The sequence below is a fragment of the Peromyscus eremicus genome, chromosome 20 (genome assembly GCF_949786415.1).
Source record: "Peromyscus eremicus chromosome 20, PerEre_H2_v1, whole genome shotgun sequence".
Taxonomy (NCBI): Eukaryota; Metazoa; Chordata; class Mammalia; order Rodentia; family Cricetidae; genus Peromyscus; species Peromyscus eremicus.
Window position 1 is genome coordinate 2,933,366 of NC_081436.1, and position 23,184 is coordinate 2,956,549.

Consider the following 23,184-nt stretch of genomic DNA (forward strand, 5'->3'; position numbering starts at 1 on the left):
CGCAGCCTGTGACCCAGATTATATGGGCACTTGATACTTGGGGGAGGAGACCCTGTGCCAGGCTGGGGGACTTTTAATTCCTTGCCACGAGTCAGAACCAGAGCCCATACCTCACCTCTTACGGCCCTGTCTTCTTGGAGCTTAATCTTTTTTATTTTATTTATTGGCTTTTTGAGACAGGGCTTCTCTGTGTGGCCCTGGCTGTCCTGGAACTCACTCTGTAGACCAGGCTGGCCTGGAACTCACAGATATCTACCTGCCTCTGCCTTCTGAGTTTTGGGATTAAAGGTGTGAGCCACCACCACCTAGCTGCTTAGCTTTTTTTTTTTTTTTTAGTTGAAAAGACAGAAAATCATTTTAGAATTTTAGGGTTTTTTATGTTTATGAGTGCTTTGCCTGCATGTATGTAAGTGTACCATGTATATCCCTGGTATCTGTGGAGGCCAGAAAACCTGGAACTGGAGTGAAGGATGGTTGTGAGCCACCATGTAGGTCTTGGAAACCAAGTCCAGGACTTCCGCAAGAGCAACCAGCACTCCGAACTGCTGACCTCTCTCTCCAATACCTTTATTTTGTCTTTTTTTTAAAAAATAGGATCTTATTTGTATGGATGTATATGTGAATATGCCTGTGTATGGAAATGTGCACAAGAGTGTAGTCCACAGAGGCAAGAAGAGGGACGGAGGTCAAGTTACAGGTAGTTGTGAGCCACCTGAAGTAGGTGTTGGGAACCAAATTCACGTCCCCTGCCAGAGCGGCCAGGGCTCTCAACCACTGTGCCGTCTCTCCAGCCCCCCCCCCCCCCCCGAAAGTAATCTCAGAAAATCATGAATTCTGTGAAGCAATTCCACTAAGAGAGGAATTGGAAGAGTGCTAGGCCACCGAGTCGGGGAACTCCTTCAACGGAGATGCCACTCAGGCTGTTCCCCACAGAAACAACAGCCAGCACGAGGGCCTTCGGGTGTGGTGTCTTGGTGAGAAGGCAGGCTGGCAAGGCAGAAAGGAAGTGGGCAAGGCAGCCAAAAACACGAATACAAAATATGTGAACAAGAGTGAGTCACGAGACCCGTGTCAGGAGTGGCAAGCGAGCATGCATAGTGCAAGAGGGGCCGGCATCGCCATTCTGTGCTTCACTTTTAATTTTAATATATGAACTTAATACTTTTCTTTTAAATATATGAGCAGCTCTTTTGTGTGTGCGTGCTCAAACTGAGAATCAAACCTAGGACCCTGTGCATAGTAGGCAAGGCTCCCACCTCTTCATCTTTTCCCTTCTCTTCTGAAAGAAAAGATTCCTTTTAGCCAGGCATGATGGCACTTGCCTTTAATCCAGCACTTGGGAGGCCGAGACATGCGAGTCTCTGTGAATTTGAGGCCAGCCTGGTCTACATAACAAGTTCCAGGCAAGCCAAGGCTACATAGTGATTGAATTCTAGGCCAGCTAGGGCTAAATAGAGAAACCGTGCCTCAAAAAAAAGTATTGTTGTTGTTGTTGTTATTATTATTGTATGTGCATGCATGTGTGTTTGAGTACAGGTACCCATGTCATGGTACATGTATGGAGGTCAGAGGACAACTTTTAGACACCCCCCTCCTCTCCTCTGACTCTCCGCCTCTGCCCTCCATCTCACGGTCGGAGTTCTGGGGTACACACCCCCACACCGGACTTCTTTTTTTTTTTTTCTTTTTTTTTTTTTTTTTTTTTTTTTGGTTTTTCGAGACAGGGTTTCTCTGTGTAGCTTTGTGCCTTTTCTGGGACTCACTTGGTAGTCCAGGCTGGCCTCGAACTCACAGAGATCCGCCTGGCTCTGCCTCCCGAGTGCTGGGATTAAAGGCGTGCGCCACCACCGCCCGGCCGGACTTCTTTTTTTTAACATGGGTTCTGGCAATGGAATTCGTGTCCTGAGCACTGCGCCTTCGCCCTCTGAGCCATCCCCGGCTGGTCCCGTCTTTGCATTTTTAAGTGCACAGTCCTTTGGCACCAGGTCCACCCAACTGCTGTGTGACTATCGCCACTCCATCTGCAGACCTATGTCATCTTCCCATGTTGCAACTCCGTGCCCGCTAAAACCACAGAGCCATCTGCCCCGGCGCCTGGCAGCCACCATTCTACCTTCTCTCTGTGGAGTTTGCGCACTCTCGGTACCTCATACCGCACTTGTCTTCTGGGACTGGCTTCTTCCACGTTCCGTAGTGTCTTCAGGATCTGTCTGTGGAACATGCATCAGAGTCCCCTTTCTTTTTCAGGCTGCGTAACATTCCCTAGTCTAGTGGAGATAGGCCTCATTATGCATACATATGTTGGTGGACATTTAGATGGTTTTACAAGTAGTTTTTTATGACTAATCCTCCTACAAACGGGTGTAAAAATATCTGTTTCAGTCCCTGTTTTTAATTTTTAAATCTGTACCCAGAAGTGAAATTGCTAGGTTTATATTCTAATTCTGGGGTGGGTTTTTTTTATTTATTATTGCTGTTTGGTTGGATTCCCCCCCCCCACCTCCCACCCGCTCCCATCCGAGTGCTGGGAACTGAACCCAGGGCTTTGCGCTTACGGGAGAATCGGTTCTCTTCTCCCATTCTGTGTCCAGTAATTCAACTCAGGCTGCCAGACCTTCATGGCAAGCACCTTCACTCACCAAGTCGGCTCACTGGCCCTGGATTTGTTTTTAATGCACCTTTGAAACACTGTTAGTAAAATTACCTAATTGTAGTAGGCTAAGGCAGGAGAATTGTGAGCCTGAGTCCAGCCTGGAGTGTATAGTGACATCGTGTCTTAAACAAAGCTCACAAAAACTGTCTGATTCACAGCTTTAAGAGATAACTCTGAGGCGCAGCAGGAGGTCAAGAATATATAATTCAGTTGAGTGTCTGCTTAGCATGCACAGGGTCCTGGGTTCAACCCACAGCAGGACATTAGCCAAGCATGATGGCACACGCCTGTCATCCCAGTGTGCAGGAGGTGGACACAGGAGGATCAGAAATTCAGGGTCATCCTCAGGCGCATAAGGAGTTTGAGATCAGAGGCAGGAGAGATGCCAGGGGCTGGAAGGAGGACGCAACCCTGAAGAGCACCAGCCGCTCTTTCAGAGGAGCCAGATTCGGTCCCCAGTACCCACCTGGCAGGTCACAACTGCCTGTCACTACAGTTCTAGGGATCTGACACCCTCTTCTGGCCTCCTTGGGCACCACACATACATGATGCCCAGACATACATGCAGGGGAAAACACCATACACGTACATTTTTTTAATGTTAGAAACTCAAAAGATGAAAGAATAAAATACGACTTTGAGACCAGCCTGGATTAGAGACCCTGAAGAGAAAATGATGGGGCCATCTGGGATTATGGCATTTGCTTGGTGGTAGAGCACTTGTCCAGCATGTCTGAGGTTCTCAACCGTCTTCATCAAACAGTAAGGAAAGAGAGAAAGGAAACGGGGGGGGGGGGGGGGGGGGGGTTGTTGTTTGTTGTTTTGTTTTTCGAGACAGAGTTTCTCCCCGTAGTTCTGAAACTCACTCTGTAGACCAGGCTGGCCTCAAACTCAGAGATCTATCTGCTTCTGCCTCCTGAGTGCTGAGATTAAAGGCACGCACCTCCACCACCCAGCAAGGAAACTGCAGTATAAGGTGGCTTCTGTATCTAGACCCCCAGGCTGGGAGAGCCGTTGGCTGTTCTAGCTGAGGCGACAGTAGGGATGTGGTAAGAACTGATCAGCTTGCTGTTGAGTTGACGGAGGAGCTTTGAAGAAGGGACGGATCAGGGCGAGCCCAGCTTGGCTTCTGGGCAGAGTAGCTAAAGGGATGCTGGTGTGGAGGAGTCATGAGGTGAGGCTGGGGAGGAGCAGGCTTGCACTGAGGTGCAGAGTTCTCCGGGGCTGGAGGAAAGCCTTGGAGCTCTCATTCACAGACAGCATGTGAGCGTGGGCTGCATGGGGTGGAGGAGAGGGCTGGTTTACTCACCCCTGTCCTGAGGAAGGAGTGACAGACTATGGAACCTAAATCACAAACTCTCATCTGAGGGGCGTGAGAGCATGTGCTGGTCTGCCTGTCTCTAGGCTCGGCTCTGCTATAGTCTGTCCTGGGTCCTATGTCCTGTAATCCCAGAGGTGGGACAGACAGTGGATGATGTGGGGACTTGTCTGGCTGTCTGGAAGGACCTGAGCCCAGAACCAGGAACTCCCAGCCTGGCCCCCTGAGCCTGGAAGGAAGGCGTGGGAGAACTCTAGAGCATAGGGCCCTGCAAGTCACGGCTCAGAGCTGCTCTCTGTCTTACCACACAACCCACTTCCTGAGAGGCTTGCCTGCAGTTATCTCCACCATGAGCTTCCGGTGAGCAGAGCCGAGCAGGGTCTCTGGGAGACCTCTGCAGAGCTGAGATGACACCCCAGCTGGGCTCCTCCTTCCTGTCAGCAACACCTGGCTGGGACTCGCATGTGCTGTGCTGTGGTGTGGCAGACCCTCCCTGCCCAGGCCAGTGTGCCGCCCCTGGACAGTGCATGGCAGACACTAAGTCACTGCTGGGCTGAAGCCACCACGTGAGGCTTGGAACAGTCAGGTCCTGGCACCAAAGACAAGAAGCTCCGTTTCTGGAGCAAGACAAGCACTCTCCTCAGGTGACGGCCCAGAAGGCTTCATTCAAAAGGGCAGAGGGTCAGGAACACTTGTCTACCAGAAGGCTGAACAAGAAAAACAAAGAGTTCAAGTTTCAAAGTATAGTTTTTTTCCCTGGGGCTCTGCTCTCGCTGGCAGTGACCAAGGAGCAGCTTGACCAAGTCCCTGTCTTCTCCCTCCCCCTTGGGGTCCACACAGGGGAAAGCAAGACCCTAGATAACTAAGGGACCCCCGCCCCAAGAAACTCACACTCGTTAAGTCCTGGTAGGTGGCCTCAGCTCTTAGAGGCAATAAGTCTTCACACACAGGCTGCGTGGGATCCTGTGGCCGCCATCGTGTTTGCTGGGGTGACCTGGGCTCTAAGTCTTGACTTTCCATCTGTTTAACCCTGGAACACGAAGTCACCTGCTTTAGAGACTGGTACATAGTAGGTGTTCAAGTGTTTGGGTGGCGTGTGTGTGTGTGTGTGTGTGTGTGTGTGTGTGTGTGTGTGTGTGGAGAGAGAGAGAGAGAGAGAGAGAGAGAGAGAGAGAGAGAGAGAGAGAGAGAGTGAGTGACCGGTGCCAGCCTAGTAAATTGTTTCCAGGACCTGTGATTTATTTTATTTATTTATTTTTTAAAGTAATTTTTTTTCATTGGTGTTCTGCCATGAGTGTTGTCCCCTGGAATTGGAGTTACAGATAGTTGTGAGCTGCCATGTGGTTGCTGGGAATTAAACCCGGGTCCTCTGGAAGAACAGTCAGTGCTCTTAACCTCTGAGCCATCTCTCCAGCCCCAGACCTGTGATTTACAAAGCATGGTGTCCAGAGCAAGGCCCACTGTGAGCCCACAATTGGAAGGTAAAGGACACATACAGTTGTCACAGCTGTCCTCGGCTGCTAAAACTACGAGCAACTCCATTTTACATGGTTGAGAACAGGGCAGAGGGCTGGAGAGATGGCTCAGGAGTTAAGATCCAGAGACCCAAGTTTGGCACACTGGGCCGCTCAACCCTGCCTCTAACTGCAGCTCCAGGGGACCTGAATCCTCTGGGCCCTGCAACACTGCACTCACATGCACAGACATGCACACGTATGCATAATTAAAAAAAATTAAATAGAACAGTAAGCCAGGTGTAGTGGCACACACCTTTAATTCCAGCACGCCGGAAGCAGAGGCAGGTAGATCTCTGTGAGTTCGAGGCCAGCCTGGTCTACAAGAGTGAGTTCCAGGGCAGCCAAGAACAGTGAAACTCATCAACAAAAACAAGTTAAAACAGAAAGATGTTTCAAGATGGAATCCTTCAAAATAAAACTGTTTTTGATGTCCTAAGGATTTCAGATGGAATCCCAGGGTCCTTTGGGAGCGCTACCCATTATAGCCAGGAGAGCCTCTCCAGGTATCCCCATAAAGGGAAGAGCCAAGGGAAGTCCATGAGCTCAGTCTGTGTGTGGAGCAGAAAGAAGAGGAAGGAGGCAGCGTGCTCCCTCAGGAGGAGCTGGTACCCTAGCAGAGGGGCCCTCCTGTCCGGCCTGCACTAACCCTGGCAGATCACCGACCACCCACTGTGATCGCCGTGATCTGTCTTTCTCCCAGGCAGTTTGTCTTTCCTTAATATACACGATCATGTCTGCCCTGCTCCCCACCGTTCTTGGGTCCCTAGGTTGTGTAAGCCTGTGGGTACTTGGAGCACAGTTTCTTCTATATATAGTGCTCTCTTGTGAAAAGTATGTATTCTTCCTGGGCATGCCCAGCACTTGGGAGGGGAGGTGGAGGCAGGATGGTCAGGACCCTGGTGACAGACCTGTCCTCCAGGGGACCCGGCCACAGGCAGGGCTTCCTCCCTGCCTGTCTCCCCTCTCCGACTTCTTCACCTTCTGTGTAGTGGCTCTGCACAGGTGTGTGGGAGGATTGACATCCAGACCTGGGCTTGGTGTCCACAGGGGATTAGCAGAGAAGCTGGTGACAGTGGCCTTGTCCCTTCCAGAATACCTGAAGGAGAGGCTGGAGCAGTACGTCCAGCAGCTGCAGATCGTGAGGGTGGTGCGGCAGCAGGAACGGAAAGGACTCATTACGGCCCGGCTGCTGGGGGCCAGCGTGGCGCAGGCCGAGGTGCTCACGTTCCTGGACGCCCACTGTGAGTAGGAGATGCCCGCCTGGTGGAGGTCTAGATACCTGCCCCTCGCCACGGGCAGATCAGGAAGGGTTGAGACCACCCTGTCCTTCTGTTTCAGGAGTAAGAGGCTTGGGGCTCCTCCACATTCCCCTCCCTCACACCGACTCCAGGCATGGTCCTGAGAGAGCACAGTCATGAGGCTTGGTGACTCAGAATAGCTGGCAGTATGTCCTGATCCCCATTTACCCTTCCTTATGTACCCTGAAGAGAAACTCCTGTCCCCACTGCGAACACTCTTGTGTGGGACTTTTCTATAGGGCTGTGTGGAGTTAAAAAGACCTCCCCCTTTACTTTTTCTGAAAGAAAAATAGAAACTGGAAAACTCTAGACTTGTATCAGGAACCCAGCTTGTAACAGGTTCCCCTCTGACTTGGCCATTAACCGAGCCTCGGTTTCCCTCACCTAACAAAGTACTGTTAAATTAGAATAAGGGGCTCAAAGGATGGCTTAAAGGTTAAAACACTTGTTCTTACAGAGGACCAGGGTTTGATTCCCAGCACCCACATAGCGGCTCACAACCATCCATAACTCCAGCTCTAGGGCATCTGATGCCCTCTTCTGACCTCTGACCTCTGCAGGCACAAGACACACACGTGGTGCACAGATATACAAGCAGATAAAACATACACATAAGGCAAAATAAATAAATCTAAAGCAATAAAGTGATGTAGAACTTACTATGTTCATTCAACATCCCCAAACTGTCTAGGTGTGGTGGCACGTGCCTGTTATCTCAGCATTTGGTGGCAGAGGCAGGAGGATCACTGCATGTTTGAGGTCACCCTGCTTGGTATAGTGAGTTCTAGCCAGTGGAGACTGCATAACAAAGCTCTGGGAAGGAAAGACAAGAAAGAAAAGATCCCAGAGTCCGGGAGGAGGGTAGTTCTACATACAGTCAGAGCTGGGAGCTGATGTGATCTGGAGGACTTAGAGCTGTTCCAAAGCCCACACTCAGATGGGGTCTGTGGTAGTTTGCATCTGATTTATGCTGACCTGGTTGCTCCCCTAAAGCTACTGTTCCCCTTCCAAAGCCACGCCCACCTTTCAGGAGGTGGAAGAAGAGGCTCTCAGAGATGCTGTGTCCCCTACTGTGGAGCTTGCTGTGCTCCCCACCCCCATCCTCCTGGGTCTCCTCTGAGGGTAGAGGGTTCAGCTGCGGCTAGGCCCCTGACCTCCACCTTCTGGTCTGGGTCTGCAGGTGAGTGCTTCCATGGCTGGCTGGAGCCCCTCCTGGCTCGAATTGCTGAGGATAAGACAGTGGTGGCGAGCCCAGACATCGTCACCATCGACTTTAACACCTTCAAGTTCTCCACACCTGTACAGAAAGGCAAAGCCCACAGTCGTGGGAACTTCGACTGGAGCCTGACCTTTGGCTGGGAGATGCTCCCCGCACACGAGAAGCAGAGGCGCAAGGATGAGACCTACCCCATCAAGTAAGGACCGCATCCTGGTGAGCCCCTACCCTGGCCTCTGCCCACTCACCTCTAGGGGACCTGTACCATCCCACACCAACATCCGTTAGATGCTTTATCAAGCCACACTCCCTGTGAGGTAGGTCCTTCCGTCAGCCTGTTTTACAAGTGAGAATAGGAAGCCCAAGGCGGTCAGCAGGTGACCTCAGACCCTGCAGTTAGTAAAGGGTAGGCAAGGACCTGTGTGACCAGCATGGACCATAAGCCTCACATCATGGTAGCTTGCTCTTGTTCACCACTGGCCCTCTGCCAGCCTTTTTATCTACGTCTTGCTCCTTTCTCCCTGTACCTAGAAGGCCGAGACGTCTGCTTGCAGGGCAGGTGAGAGGTGCTGTGTGGAGGTCATTGGGACTGACCTTTGTAATAGGTAGAGTAGGTGTGTCATGGGCTCCCAGCTCACTGTCTTTGAAAAGACTCAGAAAAAGAAAGTAAGTGCTGGGCTGGGTGACAAATGCTCGTGCTCTGCCTTAGTCAGGGTTTCTATTGCTGCAACAGAACACCATGTCCAAAAGCAAGGTGGGGAGGAAAGGGTTTATGTGGCTTGCTTACACCTCTACATCATAGTCCATCATCGGAGGAACAGGGCGGGAACCTGGAGGCAGGAGCTGATGCAGAGGCCATGGAGGATGCTGCTTACTGGCTTGCTCCCCATGGCTCACTCAGCCTGCTTTCTTGTAGAACCCAGGACCACCAGCCCTGCAGGTGGGCCCTTCCCCATCGATCACTAATTAAGAACATGGCCTACAGGCTTGCCTACAGTTTGATGTCTTGGAGGTACTTTCTCGATTGCAGCTCCCTCCTCTCAGATGAGTTTAGCCTGTGTCAAGCTAAAACTATCCAGCACATAATCCCAGCCCCTCAGGAAGCTGAGACAAGAAGATAACAAAGTCCAGCACTGTCTGGGCTACAGTATGAGTTCAAGGCTAGCCTGGGAAATTCAGTGAAACCTGTTTCAAAACTAAAATGTTTAAGGTGCTGAGATGTATATCAGTGGTCAGTGCAAAGGTCTAGTTCAGTCTGGGGCAGGGTGAGGTGAGGGAATCCACATCAGTTTGAAGCTTGTTACAGTGGCCCTGTACTTTTCTTTAAAGGGACACATTGTAACAGTCTAACCTTGCCAGCCACCTACTTATAGTCTGTTGGTGTTCTATTTTTTTTTTTCAGGGTGCAGGGAGGCAGGGGTTAGGTTTTTTTTTTTTTTAAACAATCATTCCAAAATGTGAAAACCAAACTGAACCTGATAGTACACATCTGAAGCCCACCTTTGGAAGGGAAAACATATCAGAAGTTCAAGTTATCCTTGGCTGGCCAGCTCCAGGCCAGCCTTGAGAGACCTTATCTTTAAAAAAAGAAAAGAAAAGAAAAAGAAAAAGAAAAAAGAAAAAAAAAGTAAAAACTGTTCTTTACTGGTGGCTTTCAACCTTCCTACTGTGATCCTTTAGTACAGTTCCTTATGTTGTGGTGACTCCCAACCATAAAGTTATTTCATTGCTACTTTGTAACTGGATTTTGCTCCTGTTATGTAAATGTATGATATGCAGCCCAGCTGGGTCGCGACCCCCAGGTTGAGGACCACAGCGTCTTCTGCAATCAGGCCAGATAGATGAGAGCTTACGTGCTTAAAGACCATGGAGCCTTGCCTTCTTGTTCCCTGCCTGTCCAAACCTCTACAGATTGCAGGGAATTTTTTCTTTTTCTGCTGTGTGTGTGTGTGTGTGTGTGTGTGTGTGTGTGTGTGTGTGTGCATGCATGCATACCCACGCACTTAAGTATGTGCATGCGTGTGTGAGTGCAGGTGTGTGTGTAGGTGCTCACGTGCACACTTCTTTGCATGTGTTGTGGGCACACGTATAGGTGGAGGGCTTCTGCTGGTGTGCTCATGTTTCCAAGGTTGGTGATGGCAGCCATCCTTAGCTGATCTTCCACCTCATTCACTGAGGCACTGTCTCCCAGTCAAACCCAGAACTCACCAACATAGCTGGGGTTGCTGGCCGGCTTGCTCTGGGGGTCCTGTCTCTCAGGCTTGAGTTCCAGGCAGGCTGCCATGCCCACCTGGAATTTCCCTGAGGTTTTGGGATCTGAACTCAGGCCCCCACACTCACATAGCAAGTACTTTAGCTGCTGAGCCACTGTGTGCCAATAGTTCTCCTGTCCAGATCGTTACAGATTTTAGGCTAGCTTGAGCTACAAAGTTCCAGGAAAGCCTGGACTATAGAATAAGACAACCCAGGGGCTGGAGAGATGGCTCAGAGGTTAAGAGCACTGTTTGTTCTTCCAAAGGTCCTGAGTTCAATTCCCAGCAACCACATGGTGGCTCACAACCATCTGTAATGAGATCTGGCACCCTCTTCTGACCTGCAGGGACATGTGCAGACAGAACACTGTATACATAATAAATAAACAAATCTTTAAAAAAAAAAAATAAGACAACCCGCCCCACCCCCATCTTGAGAAACAAAAAGATAAAAAAATAAATAAAAAGAGGGGAAAAGAGCAGACAGGAGAGGAAGGAATCAATACTGCCTGCTGACTGTTTGTCTCATAGGAGCCTTTGTTTGGCAGGTCTAGCAACAAACCCTTACCCCACCCAGGCCGGGCCAGGCACACAGCAGCGCGGTTAAGGGCAGGGCACCTGGCCCTCACCCATTGCTAACGTCCTGGCCTCTGCGAGACCATCAGCGGGAGGACAAAGCGCCAGTGTTTGTGGAATGAATGTGCTCTTTGGTTCAGGTGTCCTGGCAGCACACGTGCCCTACCAGAAACGCTTCCTATGGTGGTCCTTCAACAGCTCATGCCCTCGTTCTCAAAGTGTGGATGGCTGAGTCGAGGGCTAGGGGACACAGGGTCCCAGGAAGTAGGCCAGGATATACAGGGCTCTCTCGAGGCTACCTGTTGGGATGAGTCCACGTTGATGTTCCTGAGTGGCGTTTATCCTCGTGGCTAATTTGTCAGTGACCGCCCTCCACCCCCCAGTCTGGGAATCTCTCAGACACTCTCAAGAGCAGGTTAGCTACAGAGTGCTCATCTGGAGTTCGGGGCTCTCTGAGCGACCCTTGGAAGAAGACAGAAGAGGTGACAGAGAGCCAGCCCAAGCATGAGGGTTTCCCAACTGAAATTCCCTCTGAAATGTGGCTTTAGAACAACATCAAGGAGACAAGAGCAGGTCCAGGGAATCCCCCACTTCACTGGACTCCTGTGCCGTCACCTTGCTACACTGGCCCAGTCTTGACTTGGGTCTATACCTCTTTGCCTTCGTCTGAAAGCCAGAACCTTAGTAGACTCCCCACAGTCCAGACCGAGTTCGTCCTCCCTGTCCACCTACCCTGTTGCCAGGAACACCTCTTTTTTTTTTTTTTTTTTTTTTTTTAGTTTTTCGAGACAGGGTTTCTCTGTGTAGCTTTGCGCCTTTCCTGGAACTCACTTGGTAGCCCAGGCTGGCCTCGAACTCACAGAGATCTGCCTGGCTCTGCCTCCCGAGTGCTGGGATTAAAGGCGTGCGCCACCACCGCCCGGCCAGGAATACCTCTTAATTGTGCCCCATGTTCAAGGCAACAGGCAGCTTTCCTCTAAATTTAAGTTTCTCAGGCAGTCTGAAACACATTAGCAGGCTAGGCCCCAGCTGATACTGTGGCCATGAAGGGACAAGGACCCTGACACAGAATGGAGCCAGCGCAGCCCGAATCCTGCCTGTTTGCAGAATCTGATTCACGGGGCTTCTGGAGGTGGTCACCTCTCTGCTTTAGTCACATGAAATGAGAGCTGGGCTTTCTCCTCTCTCTAGACTCTGGTCCCAGGAGCTAGGTTGCCTTTGTCAGCTCCAGCTGCAGCCATGGCACTCAGGCCCTTCTGGGTGATGTTTCCTGTATCCCTAGTGGAACAGATGCAGGAGTTCATTTAGAATCGAGTAGTGCTGACTGCCTCTCTCCTGGGCCCAGTTCTAGAAGGGGAGGCAGGCAGAGTGGAAGTTATCAGGAGGGGCTCCGTGACCGGCACGGAGGACATGAAGTAGGAGGCCTAAGAGGGGAGCCAGCCACCAGCCTTCCCCGCCAGACATCTGATGCCTCGCTAAGTGAGGATACACGGATGATACGTGCGCTTCTCCCTGTCTCTCCAGATCTCCGACGTTTGCCGGCGGCCTGTTCTCCATCTCCAAGGCCTACTTTGAGCACATCGGTACCTATGACAACCAGATGGAGATCTGGGGAGGGGAGAATGTGGAAATGTCCTTCCGGGTGAGAACGAAGAGGGCTTTGAGGGGGGAACCTCCACATCTCGGGGGATGGCTTGACAAGCTGTTTATTGGGCATTGATAACTTCAAGGGTGTCATCTTTGGAACTGAACTCGAAAGGGTGTCTGCTTCCTGCCAGGGCTCCACTCTCCCTACGAGGGCAATGGGGCTCTGGAGACGAGTCTGAAGGCTTGAACCAAATTCCAGGGCAGAACTTCTAAGAGGGAAGGAATCATGGGAGCAGTACAGGGGAATAGACTGATTTATGAAGAGTGTGGGAAGTGGTTTGGGTGAAGATGAAACCTGGCCAGGAGTCAGTTTACCATCCTCCATTTTGGAGCAATCCGGCTCCTCTTCCCAAGTCAAAGGACACCTGCCCTGGTGGCCTTTGGGTTTTCCCCATGTGCTTTCAACAAGCTCTTCATAACCGAGAGACAAGAGGTGGAACCCAGTTCTGATGGAGGCAGAACTCTGAGGAATTCTGAGAATGAGGCAAATCAAGAGAGGTCAGGAAGGATTGTGGAAGCTGCAGGAATCCCCAGCTCATTAATTAATAGGAAAATGGGCTCGTTAACGGGGCCATCTCAGTGTCTGGCATACATTAAGCACGTAATTGCCTTCTGATGTTACTGTAGCTGTGACTGTGGACTTCTGTTGCGTCCATGACAGGTACCTCCCAAAACAAGACCCCCAAAGAGACCAGTGGGAGCGATGTCTCCAGCCAGCCCGCTGGCATAGAGAAGGGCCACCAGCCAGGATCTGGTTCACACATTCAATGAGCCTCTGACCCAGATCCAGGATCTCTCCTGGAAAACTGGCATCCTCAAGGCCCAGTGCCCACAGGCCACTGACTGGTGCTCTGATGTGGGGGAGGCCAGGTTTCCTGTAACTCCTGGGTAAGCTTTCGAGTCTCCAGATCAGAAAGCCAAGAGCCCAGAGCTGAGAGCAAGCGTGTAGCGCAGAACTAACCAGTTGTCTCTTCTCTGACGTGAGCCCTGGTGACTCAGGACTCTGCACACCCACATTCACTTACCCAGAGCGAGCAGCACAGCCAGCCTGGACACGAGTAGCTGTGCCGTAGGAGGAAGCCCATCAGTGTCTCTTTCTTCGGAGTAGAGAGGGCGACATTTACTTACGTCCTAGGACCTGGGGTCTGGCGTTCTGGGAAGTGAACAGAACAGAGCTTATCATCCAGCCTCGTCTTCTTTTGTGTCAGGTGTGGCAGTGTGGGGGCCAGCTGGAGATCATCCCCTGCTCTGTGGTGGGCCACGTGTTCCGTACCAAGAGTCCCCACACCTTCCCCAAGGGCACCAGCGTCATCGCGCGCAATCAGGTGCGCCTGGCTGAGGTCTGGATGGACAGCTACAAGAAGATTTTCTATAGGAGGAATCTGCAGGCAGCCAAGATGGTCCAGGAGGTAAGACACTGGGTGCCTGGGTAGCATTTGGTCAGAGAATCGTAGAACCGCAGGCCCCTGGTCAGCTGCCCAATGGCAGGGCTGTCCCATCTCTACCTTCCTGCCTCCCTCCATTCCTCATAAGTCTGTAAGCTAGCCCAGTGAACACAGGGCTCTGAGGCTAGAGGAAAGAGGGAGAGCTTTAGTTGTGCCTTGGGGATTGGGGGGGGGGGGAGACTCCCAGCATCGCTTAGAGGGGAAAGGAGAAAGGAGAGCCCGTCCCTGGAGGAATTGGCTCTGACCGGCTCAGAGTTGAAGACCAGGAGGGCTGACTGGGCAGTCACAGGAGATGAGGGAGTGTTGTGAGGTGGTGAGGTCCCCAAGATGAGGCAGGGGGTCAGATACAGCATGAGAGGCTGAACCGGTAGCCGTGACGAGCAGGAGAGAGTGACCTCGGTGCTCCATGTTGTCTGGGCGGTGGCACTCACCTTTGGGGGGGGGGGGCTGACTTGGTTGACAGAATAATTTCGGTGACATTTCGGAGCGACTGCAGCTGAGGGAACAGCTACATTGCCACAACTTTTCCTGGTATCTGCAAAATGTCTACCCGGAGATGTTTGTCCCAGACCTGAACCCCACCTTCTATGGAGCCGTAAGTTAGCCTGCCCATCAGAACCCCAAAGAAATTAAGACCACGCAGCCCAGGAGCGGCCAAGCCAGGAGGATGAGGGAGACAATTTGGGGCTTCTTCCAATAGTTAAAAATCCGGTAAAGGGGGAAACCGGGAGTAGTGATTCTGAAGTGTTAAGTCTGGGAGAATGCCCAGGAAGGTGGGTCAATACACATCTCTGGCCCCATGCTCAGTTTCCGTCCAGATCTTGAACAAGTCCCAGGTGATGCTGAGGGTAGGGTCAGCTCCTGTGTGCTGAAGACCTCCCAGGACCTGGCATCCTAAGGGTCTGCCCATCTTTCCCCACAGAGGGCACCCAACCCTGCCCTGCCCATCCTCAGGGCTCTTCAATCACACGTTGCTGTTAGCTCCAGGCATCTGGGTTCATGCCCAGAGGACCCAGTTGCGTCCCACACCCAGCTGAGCTATCCTGATTCCCCTCTGTTCCCCTTTGTGCAGATCAAGAATCTTGGCACCAATCAGTGTTTGGACGTGGGCGAGAACAACCGCGGAGGGAAGCCCCTCATCATGTATGACTGCCACAACCTTGGCGGCAATCAGGTAGAGAAAACACGCTCATCCTGGGCGGGCCCGACGGAAGCCCGTCTCTGAGGCACCCCCTCTTCCCACGGTCCCCCTTTCTCTACTCAGTAGTCCTTTCCTGAGGCCTGCAGTCGAGGAGGTGCGGGAGGCGGTGTCGCCCCTGGGGCAGGAAGCAGCTAGGCTGAATGGGGAAGCGTGATAGGCCCAGACAGCTGAAGCCGGGGCTCAGAGCTGGCATCATGCTGGGCGCTAGAGGACGAGGGGGCACTGCCAACAGAGGGCTGTGGGTGAGACTAGCTGCTGGGGGCCGTGGGGAATTGTGGAGCACTCTCGCCCACCTACACCTGCACTCAGCTTTTACTCTTAATGCCCCCCCGACCAGAAACTACCACACTGACTCCACCTCCAGTAGTGACTCCCCACCCCGCCACAGCCACCTACCGACATCCTGGAAACTTACGCATACCCCACAGTGCCCCAGCACATCCCTGAGGGGTAACTAGAACTCCATGTCTTAAAGTTCTACTGCTGTGATAAAACACCATGACCAAAAGAGAGAAGGGTTATAGACACAGGGTCTCATCATGTAGCCCTGGCTGTCCTGGAACTTACTATGTAGACCAGGCTGGCCTCAAACTCATAGAGATCCACCTGACTCTGCCTCCTGAGTGCCAGGGTTAAATCTGTGCACCATCACTGCCTGGTGGGTTTCATGTTACAATTCTACCGTGGAGGGAAGTCAGGGCGGGAACTTGGAGGCAGGAACAGAAGCAGAGACCATGGGGAAACAGTGCTTGCTGGCTTGCTCTCCAGGCTCCTGTTCAGCGGGCTTCCTGCCCACCAGGATCTCCTACTCAGGAGCGCCACCTCCCACAGTGGGTGTGCCCTCTCATTAACCAAGGAAATGTCCTGCAGCCTTGCCCTACAGGCCAAGCTGATGGGGATATTTTCTCAATTGAGATTCTTCTTCCAGATGACCCTAGCTTGTTTCAAGGCAACAAAAACAAGCCAGCATGCTCCTGTCCACTGCCCCTCAGCCATCCAGTACCCAGAGCTGGTAAATAAAAACAGAGCGGACACAAGATAAAGGTGGCCCGAACCGACTGCCGAAATGTGCAAATGAAACAGCCATGTAAAGGCAGATTCAGATACAACTAGCTTGGGAGATGATTGTGGGTGGTTCATTGGTGGATATCTTTTATTTCAGTGGTGATTTACCGGCAAACCCAGAACCAGCAGGTGACTGAGATGGCTGAGATGGCACATGCCATGGGCTGAATGGCACAATGTTCCAGGAGTTGGAAGGCTGAGGCAGAAGGATCATGAGCTTGGTCTATATGACAAGAGATATAGACTAGCCTGTGCTATATATAAAAAAAAAAAAAAAAAAAAAAACAAACAAAAAAACAAACAAAAAAAAAAACTCCGTGTCACACACAAAAAAGTAGGGCTAGTGTTCCAGCGTGTGACTTCATGGTAGTGCTTAAAATAAGACTAAGGTACATTCTAATTTATAGTTCTATATGCACTGTTTATCCAGTATAACCCGATGTGGCAACAATCATGACACAAATCACGAAAAGTCGGCACAGCCTCGCTTCCTCCCCCAGGAAGCCGTCTCGTGGGCACCATAGGGCAAGTGACTTCGGGAGGTAGTGGGGAGGCTGGCCGCCTGCTCCACAGGACATCTTTGTCTTGACTTCCAGTACTTTGAGTACACATCCCAGAGGGACCTTCGTCACAACATTGGGAAGCAGCTGTGTCTACACGCCAGTGCTAGCACGCTGGGCCTTAGGAGCTGTCAGTTCATTGGCAAAAATAGCAAAGTGCCCAAGGACGAGGAATGGGAATTGACCCAGGTGAGTCAGTGGCCCAGAAAGCTCGGGACCATGAGTCCAGAGCACCACATCTGCCCCTTCTCCATCTTCTTCCTCTTCTGCCTGGGCATCATGGGATTAGAGCAGGGTAGAGTGCACAGTAGGTGTGGACTTGGTCATTGTCTGGTAACGTCTGGTTCTGGCTATTAAAAAAAAAAATGGAGCAGAGATAATGATCCGGGCACTTCTCCCAAGGCACATTGTAAGGCTGAATCCACATCGATGAAGGTGAAGAGTCACTCATGGTGCTCCCCTGCCTCAGTGTGCAAAGCAATGCACAGGCAGTGTCTCTCTTAATAGTTTAGGGGTTCCATCCCAAAGGACTACGTCCGCATTTCTACAGAGTGACCAGATGAAATTCAACACGTTTGCCCAGGCCCCACACCTGGCCAATGGAAGGCTGGGGTTCAGGCCTCCCTGAGTCTGACCACAGCGCCGTGAGATAGTGGTGGTGACTTCACTAAGCCCGAGCTCAGAGAACAAGAATGGCCTAACCATGGAGCTACCAGAAAGGACAGAGCCAAAGTTTAACCAGAAGCAGAAAAGGGGGGCAGGTAGCCGTGGCCCCAAGTTTTTGAGCCTGGTCATCCTGGGGAAAGGGAGGCCCTGAAAGGGTTTTGTTTATTTGTTTTCTATCAGCCATGGTCTTGCTGTCTTCCACAACAGCCATCAGGCTAGAGCTGGCCTGGGGCCCAGCGTCTCCATGGGTGCCCTCTTTGTATCTCACTCTGTTTCCTTTGCCTTTTGTCCACTGCCCTTGTCTCGTGGCCTTCAGGTTGACCCTTCGCTGTGTTCCCTTTCAGGATCAACTCTTCAAAAATTCAGGATCGGGCACCTGTCTGATATCCCAGGACAAAAAGCCAGCCATGGCCCCCTGTAACCCTGGTGACCCACGCCAGCTCTGGCTATTTGTCTAGGCCTGGGATCATCCCCAGTGTGCATCCAACAAGGGCCTCAGGAGGTGGGGTCACCGAACATCTGGAAGTCTTCTCCCCTGGCTCTTCTGGGGGCCTGAGAGTTGGATTTCTAAGCCCAGTGGCCATCAAGGCAGAACCTTCTTAATTCTTGCAACAACGGGTCCCGTGTTCTTTCCTCCATGCCAGTGGAAGAGACCAGGAGGTCACATAGTACTTGGCCCAAGGCTTTCCTCGTCTCCTAGAGACAATGGCCTGCAAAGCAGACTGGAAGTACGTCCTACAGAAGAACTGGAAGTGCAGAGACCCTCCCTTGTTAGCACACCCTAGTGCCAAACCGTTCTGACTTACACAGAGTGCCTTTATCCTATAGCATTTGCACAATTATGCATGGACGAGACAGGAAAGGAGCGGCCAGAAAGGAGCAGCCGGAAAGAAGCCGCCATTGTACCAATAGGACTGAGACAGAGCTGGGATATAGTCCAGGGAAAGGCCCTGGGTTTGACTCCCTAGTACCACAGAAAACAGAAAAGAAGGAAGGAGAGGAGAGCGGAGACAAGAGGAAGTAGGGGCCTTTTCTTCAGTGACAGCTGGTTGGTGCTGAACCAGGGCTCCCTCCAGCACGCAAGAACACTAGGCCATGTATTTGCTGCCAGCCTTGCCGTTTCTTGACCTCTCTCTGACCATTCTGACTGGCTGGCTGGCCTCCAGAAAGCCAGGTAGCAAGATGGGAGACCACGTTGAGAATCCTGGACTGTTAGTGTTGAAAGAAGTTCATGGGCTCAGGTGCCGGTGAGTCTCGAGTCATAAGGCCTTGGCCCCTGTGTTCTACCCCACACATAAGGAGATAAAAATCAAAGCAGGAACTAGGCATGAAGGCCCAGGCTTGCAGTCTACTTAGAGACTAATACATCCTAAATCCAAGGCCAGCAAGCCTGGGCTACAGAGTTCAACCTCGTCTTGAAAGCAATAAAAAAATCGCGTGAGGAATATGAGGGCAATGCCTTGCAGCCCCTGAACTATGCTAGACCAGTTTCTTAATTTATTTTTCAGCAGAAGCTAGACAGGTGTTTTGTCCAAGGTCCCTGGCAAGATGTTTGGCAGCTCTGAGGCCAGATCCCCAATAAGGCTAATCAGAGTCCTAGCGAGTCCGAGGGGTCGGGAACAGTGTGCAGATGACTGGGGGACTAACCCCTCAGCTGTCCTTGCACGAGTGCCCCGTGTGGAGCCGACCTGAGGATGCCAACCTTTCTACAATCAACTTGGACCCCACCGTTCTGCCGCAAGAAAATCGGAACGTCCAGGAAGGCTTTGGGGGACTTCAGTAGCAAGTTGTCACCACATGAGGGTGCCATGGGATCACAGCTGCCTCCCACTCCATGCACCTGCACAGTGCAGGAAGAAGTCTCCCGTGTCCCCTGGGTGACAGGGGTGGTCTAGCCAAAGGGAAGGAAACTGGCCAAGCTGTGATCCAGGGTGGGGGAAGGGAAGAGAGACTGACATGGGGACCCGGTGGAAATAAAGGTTTTATGATATTGGTAGAGGGTGTTCAACTTGGGCTCCACACACTCTGCTTTGGCTGAAACAAACTGGGAAGAACCACGTTGTTCTGTTACAGCCACCATCAAGTGCAAGCATCCTCTAGCCAGTGTGTTGGGTGTAAAGTGTGTGTAGGTGTGAGAAGGGGCCCTTGCCCCGTAGACTCCCACCCTGTAAGCGATCCCCAGAATGTGCTAGTGAAGGAGTTAAAGGGAGTCAGGGAAGGCCTCATTCAGTGCCGGTCGACCCCATCAAAGGAAGGACTTGAGGACAGATGTCAGATAAGCAGCTCTTCAGCACGAGCCAAACCCCAGGCGAAGGTAGGAGGAGCCTGGGAAACAGACCGTAGGAGAGCTGGTCATGGGAATAGAAGCCGGAAGGTGACCTTGGTGGGTCCCAAGGCAGAGGCAGGCAGATGTCAGTCTTACAGCCTGGTCTACATAGCAAGTTCTGGGCCAGCCAGGGCCACATAGTGAGACCCAGTCTCAAAGAAAGGGAGGGGGGCTGAAGAGATGGCTCAGTGGTTAGAGGCTCTGTCTGCTTATCCAGGGGACCTGGGGTCCATTCCTAGCAGCCACCCAGTGACTCAAAACCATGTGTAACTCCAGTTCTGGAAGATCTATGTCATCTCTGGGCACACTGGGCACATGCATGGTACACAGACATATATGCAGCAAAACACTCATACCCATAAAATTTTTTTAAAGTTAATTTAAGAGCTGGGGAGAGTTTGGTGAGTAGCATGGGCCTGGCGTGCACAAGGCCCAGGGTTTGATCCCCTAAGCCAGGTAAAGTGGATGTGATAGGTAGCACAAGCCAGTACTGAAAGCATTCGGGAGGTCTCACCAGAAGCAAGATGAGACTCTCACATCAATTACAGAGTTGGAGACCAGCCTGGGCTACAGTGACAGCAGTGTGGATCACATTGGCATGAAGATGACATCCAGAGTCTACTCGCTTCTTCGGATCTTAAACACTCCCGTGGCCCCTAAATGTATTCTGGCCCTACCCACTGTGCCTACTGGCTAGAGGGGGTGAGTTCCAGCTGAGGAGAGATCAGGGAGCTCACAGAAAATAAGGATGTACGTCCTCCTACCCTGGAACAGGCCCAGGCTAGGGGAGGGGCCATATTGACTGGAGTGTTGAAAAGACTAAGAAGTTGGCTGCCTCGCTGACCTTGCCCCAACTCAACACTTTCCTTAAAGCCTACCCCTAGACTATTCTCAGGCCTGCCAAGGGTCCTGTCTTCTCAAATCTGCTGCTGCCCCCATGTAACTACTTTCTGATACTTTAATTTTGAGACGAGGCCTCAAGTAGCTCAGTCTGGCCTCAAACTTGCTAACTCACTATGAGCAGAGAATGACCTTGAAAACCTGTTCCTCCTACCTCTACCTTCTAAGTGCTGGGATCATATGCCTGCATCATCACACCTAGCTGGATTTGCTTGCTTTTTTTCTTTCTTTCTTCCTTCCTTCCTTTCTTCCTTCCTTCCTTCCTTTCTTTCTTTCTTTCTTTCTTTCGTTTGTTTTGACAGAATCTCACTTATGTACCCAGGTACCTGTGTTGTTGTTTTGACAGAATCTCATTCCTAGTTACCTGGAACTTGATATTCTAGACCAAGCTAGCCACAAACTCAGAGAGCTCCACCTGCCTCTGCCTCTTGAGTACTCAGATTAAAGGCATGGGCCACTACACACCGTCCTATTTATTCTTTAGAAGGGATAACTGTCTTCAGCATGGAACAGAGATCTCCCCATGCCCTTTTCTATGAATATGCAAAAGCATGCACATTATAAATAGCTTTCTTCACTTAGCATGCCAACAATGTCTCTTCATGTCAGCTTATTTAGATCTAGCTCACTCTTTAAAGCTGTGTAGTATTGCTGCTGTAAGTCCAGCACTTGGGAGACTGAGACGGGATTACAAGATAGAAGCTAGCCTGAGCTACATAGCAAAACTCTGTCTCAAAAAAACAAAAGAAAAGAAAAATAAAGGCTTGACTTTCTTCTCTGCCTCCCCTCCCTACATCCCTCAGCTCCTCTTCTTCCTTTTTTCCAGATAGACACATGAGGTGTAGCCCAGGCTGGCCTCCAGCTCTCAGTCCTACCTCCTTCGCCCCGTGCTGGGATCCCTGGTTTGCTGTGTTTCTCACGTGTCCTTGTAATGTTGCTTCAGGAAGCTCTCTGGAGTAAGCGCTCTGACTCCAGTGGATGGAAGAGAGGAGCTGTCACCGGTAGACTGAAGCCAGGACACCTCCTGAAAGGCCTGCTCGGTCCTGGGGTCAGCTGGCATTCTCGTTTTTTATGTTCTAAAACCACAAGGTGGAGCCTGCAACAAGCAAGGTTTCCCAGAAGCCTACCTGAGGTCAGCAGGTTGTTAGGGCGACGACCCATTGCCTCAGCTGTTTCTCCAGGTCATTCTATTTCAGGTAGCAAGTGAAGTCATGCTTGGCAAGTGGGCAGTACAAACAGTGCTTTAAGTAAATCACTAAATAAATCAACAAGTCGGTGTCTAATAATAGTTTTTCCACCATTTGATCCAATTTATTGAAACCTCCTCTGGGTCAACATGGATTTTTCCAAACTTTGTGGGAAATGTTATGACCAGCCATGAAGTTTTGCAGTAACCTGTACTATACCACAGCAGTATAGTTTACTATACTATCTATACTATACTATACCACAGCAGTATAGTTTACTATACTATACTATACTATACTATACTATACTATACCACAGCAGTATAGTTTACTATACTATCTATACTATACTATACCACAGCAGTATAGTTTACTATACTATCTATACTATACTATACTATACTATACCACAGCAGTATAGTTTACTATACTATCTATACTATACTATACTATACTATACTATACTATACTATACTATACCACAGCAGTATAGTTTACTATACTATCTATACTATACTATACCACAGCAGTATAGTTTACTATACTATCTATACTATACTATACTATACCACAGCAGTATAGTTTACTATACTATCTATACTATACTATACCACAGCAGTATAGTTTACTATACTATCTATACTATACTATACTATACTATACCACAGCAGTATAGTTTACTATACTATCTATACTATACTATACTATACTGTACTGTACTATACTATACTATACTATACTATACTATACTATACCACAGCAGTATAGTTTACTATACTATCTATACTATACTATACTATACCACAGCAGTATAGTTTACTATACTATACTATACTATACTATACTATACTATACTATACCACAGCAGTATAGTTTACTATACTATACTATACTATACTATACTATACTATACTATACTATACTATAACACAGCAGTATAGTTTACTATACTATCTATGCTATCTATAGTGTAACTATATACCACAGCCTCGCATCTTTGTTTAATTGAAAAGGATGTGTTCTAGCCCCACAGTGGTGGTACACAACTTTAATCTCAGCACTCTGGAGGCAGAGACAGGTGGATATCTCTGAGTTCCAGGCCAGCCTGGTCTACAGAGTGAGTTCCAGGACAGCCTTGGCTACACAGAGAAACAGTGTCTTGAAAAAAAATTTAAAAAAAGAAAGGAAAAAAAAGGATGCGTTCCTAGGATTGGAATGGCTTATTTGGAGGGGGTGGGGGGAGCAATATCTTAACATTGAAGGCAACCGAGGTCACTGTCTATGATTAAACCTATAAATGAGAATGAGAGAGCCTGAGGTGGGCACCTGTAACCTCAGCACCTGGAGGCAGAGGTTC

General features: G+C 50.4%; 1 protein-coding gene across 1 annotated transcript in view; it reads left to right on the forward strand.

Moving 5' to 3' along the window:
* Galnt6 (polypeptide N-acetylgalactosaminyltransferase 6) overlaps positions 1-19,265 on the forward strand; it is a 38,868-nt gene extending 19,603 nt beyond the window's left edge. Inside the window, exons 5-12 of the mRNA XM_059247066.1 lie at positions 6,580-6,729; positions 7,967-8,201; positions 12,355-12,472; positions 13,686-13,886; positions 14,386-14,517; positions 14,995-15,096; positions 16,785-16,937; positions 17,759-19,265. Coding sequence (XP_059103049.1) covers positions 6,580-6,729; positions 7,967-8,201; positions 12,355-12,472; positions 13,686-13,886; positions 14,386-14,517; positions 14,995-15,096; positions 16,785-16,937; positions 17,759-17,872 — 1,205 coding nt within the window. The 3' untranslated portion in view covers positions 17,873-19,265. The remainder of the gene's footprint in view (positions 1-6,579; positions 6,730-7,966; positions 8,202-12,354; positions 12,473-13,685; positions 13,887-14,385; positions 14,518-14,994; positions 15,097-16,784; positions 16,938-17,758) is intronic.
* Positions 19,266-23,184: the final 3,919 nt, after the last annotated feature.